At 39.1% G+C, this 3007-nt stretch overlaps 1 protein-coding gene across 1 annotated transcript; it reads left to right on the top strand.

Moving 5' to 3' along the window:
- The first annotated feature begins 917 nt into the window (after nt 1–917).
- On the top strand, nt 918–2883 carry APELA (apelin receptor early endogenous ligand). The gene is made up of 2 exons (XM_029931395.1): nt 918–1174; nt 2775–2883. The coding sequence occupies exons 1-2, from the start codon at nt 1099–1101 to the stop codon at nt 2861–2863; spliced, it is 165 nt and encodes a 54-aa protein (XP_029787255.1). The 5' UTR covers nt 918–1098; the 3' UTR covers nt 2864–2883.
- The last annotated feature ends 124 nt before the right edge of the window (nt 2884–3007 follow it).

Below are 3007 nucleotides of genomic sequence, written 5' to 3'. Positions count from 1 at the left end.
TAACAAGTTGCATATGCTCTAGATTTGGTATTTTGGCTCTACTTGTCTTCCCGAGTGTATCTATGCCTTCCTTTTGATTCATTTTACAGTGAGTACAGTGATTTCCATTTATAAGAGCTTCATATGACAAGGAAGTGCTTAATAAGGTCTCATGGCACATGTGCAAGAGACCACACTACACTGTTCTTGTCTTCTGAATTCAGCAGGAGATGAAGCAAGAATTTTTTCTCCGTGTTTCATCTCTGTGTCTGTGCTATGTTAGCCTGGTATTCCACCAGATATAAATTTTTTTTTTAAAGGAACACAGATTTCACAAGTTTGTGGCTTTCTTTTAAAACTCCTGGATGGTATTGCAAAAGGAAAGTGATTCCCCACTCCTTTTTAAATTGCACTTTGCAAAATAAAAATGTAAACATTTTTCGGATTTATTTCGGAACATTCTAAAACCCCAGGAATGTTTGGTGATATAAACCCACGCAGATTAAGCAATTTAGAGATTTGGAGTAAATAGGCACCTCTCCGCAGCGGGTTTGGTAAAGAGAATGCATTTCAACACATGTTCTGCCACAAAGTATTTGGGAGTCTTAAGTCAGAGCTTCAGAATTCCTTCTGAAAAGGACAAAAGAGAGACTTCCTGTCATTTTGATTGGTTTCTGCATGTGGGACCAATATGGGCAATGCAGAGTTTAAACAGATGCAAATGGTGAGGGGTGGCGGCACAGCCCGGGCTTGCTTTCCATATTTCTCCACATCCAGATCGAAGTCAGTCTCTCCCAGGAACTTCCACCGTGGACTTCCACTGAATTACAGCACGCTTGAATGGTTTATTTCACCAATATTTGCTTATGGAAATAAAGGGGAGTGACGGCGCAGGGGGAAGGAGAGGAATGGAGGAGGGGTTTGAGAGCGAGGGAGGCTCGACCACAGCACCAGTAACCTTGTCTGATGTGATCATTAACCTTTCTGGAAAACGCAGCTGGCAGTTCTCTGAGGCTCGTCCTTAGAATGTGAGGAGAGCCGCACAGATATTGCCCGGGCAATTCAAAGATTCTTTGGTTTACGCCGAGAGCTACTGCTTCGCTTCCGTGCGGCAGAAAAATGCGGTTGCAACAATTCTTTTTCGCATTTTTAATTGTTGTGATGAGTCTTCTTCTTATCAACGGACAGAGACCAGGTAGGACTTTGATACATTTGTATCGAGTAACTTGTTTATGCCTGTTTGGGTTCGTGGGCCTGAGCATGATTGTGTCGTGTTGAAAATCACTATGTGTGCTTAGAGGTATTGGGGGTAAATGTGCAGGATTTCGGAAGTATGTTATTTATCCATTTAGGCCTATTATTTGTATAGTTTTTAAAGTCGATGGATTTTTAAATGCTGATAAATATTTGCCACCGTTTTTCTAAATTCAGAGAAAACTGATTCCTAAGCTATTTTAGGTATATTGTCCTTACAAATAAAAAGAAATAGAACTGGTTTATTCATTACAGAGGTGAACAAACTTATGTATTCTTAGGTAAAATGCAAAATCCAAAGCAGATGATTGGAAGACTATATTGCTGGCTAGAGTAGGGCAATGTTAACAACTTGAATTAACAACATGAACACCACGTGACAAAATGCAGATAAAATCTTATGACAGGTTATTGTAGCTGTTATTTGTGATTATATAATTAGATGTCTCACTTAAAAATACAAGTTTTAGTATTATTGTGCTTATAGAGCCAAAAATGTCCAAATACTTACGGTCAAGATAATATCAATTTACTTGACACATTTTTCAAAGATGATATCTGCTGTGTTCATAACCAACAGGAATTTAGTGTGTAGAGTTATTCTAATGTGCTTTTACATCAAAACCAAGTATCTAAGATTTCAAAGCACTGGCATCTAAAAAAAAAAAAAAGAGAAGAAAAAGAAAGTTTTCTGACTCAGGAATGAACAAACCCAAATTTAAATAGAAAGATGGTAATATCCATTCCAAACATGTTAGATTGTTTTGATGGTAACGTACTTCTCCATTTAGAGCAGACAGTGGTGCGTAAATGGTTAAGGTTCAGTCTCTGACTTTTAGTTAAACAGAAGATTGATCACTGAGATTATTTCGGATGACGTGCCCTGGTTTGTCCTTTTACATAAATAAGAAAAAATTACAAATCAGCTATTCAGAAAGCAGTTGATCCCTTCTTCCAATTTATAGTAATTGCTAATCAAACTTTTCTGAAATACCAGGGCGCCTGGGTGGCTCAGTCGGTTGAGCGTCTGACTTTGGCTCAGGTCATGATCTCACGGTTCGTGGGTTCGAGTCCCGCATCGGGCTCTGTGCTGACCGCTAGCTCAGAGCCTGGAGCCTGCTTCGGATTCTGTGTCTCTTTCACTCTCTACCCCTCCCCTGTTCATGCTCTGTCTCTCAAAAATAAATAAAATGTAAAACAAAACAAAACAACTTTTCTGAACTACAGAACACCTTGGACAGTGTTCTTGTAAAATACCTGTGATTAATTCACTACATGAGATGAAAGATCCAATTTAAGAAGAAGTCCTGTGGAAGGAGGAGGTTATGACTGCTAGATCCTGCTGTTAGCATGAACTGTTAGGAATATACCCGGGTTTTGCATCATGTTAATTTTTATGCCGCAATCACATCGGAACCAGTAGCAAATAATCACAATATAGTTTGGATCCAAAATATTCCCTTACATTCTCCAGGTTAAATAACAGTTCATTTTCTGAAAAATGCTCCTAATCCCCCCCCCCCGCCCTTTTTTTTCCGCAGCTAACTTGGCGTTGAGAAGAAAATTGCACAGACACAATTGCCTTCAGAGGAGATGTATGCCTCTCCATTCCCGGGTGCCCTTCCCCTGAGGTATTTCTGGTAAGAAATTGTTTTGCTACACATAGGCAGTATTCCAAATTCGATGTATCGAAGAAGGTTTATTTATATTTTGTTATATGTGATAATACCTTTAAGGTGATACCAGTTTGAGGGATGCGTCCTAACAGATGAAA

Source organism: Suricata suricatta, unplaced genomic scaffold (genome assembly GCF_006229205.1).
Source record: "Suricata suricatta isolate VVHF042 unplaced genomic scaffold, meerkat_22Aug2017_6uvM2_HiC HiC_scaffold_277, whole genome shotgun sequence".
Classification (NCBI taxonomy): domain Eukaryota; kingdom Metazoa; phylum Chordata; class Mammalia; order Carnivora; family Herpestidae; genus Suricata; species Suricata suricatta.
The sequence above is the reverse complement of the archived record's forward strand: the minus strand, read 5'-3'. Positions and strand labels throughout refer to the sequence as shown.

Bases quoted from the DNA above. Each gene is read 5' to 3' on its own strand.
- APELA (XM_029931395.1), top strand. From the start codon at position 1,099: ATGCGGTTGCAACAATTCTTTTTCGCATTTTTAATTGTTGTGATGAGT. The intron at 1,175-2,774 runs GTAGGACTTTGA...TTTTTTCCGCAG, and splicing joins TATCAACGGACAGAGACCAG to CTAACTTGGCGTTGAGAAGA.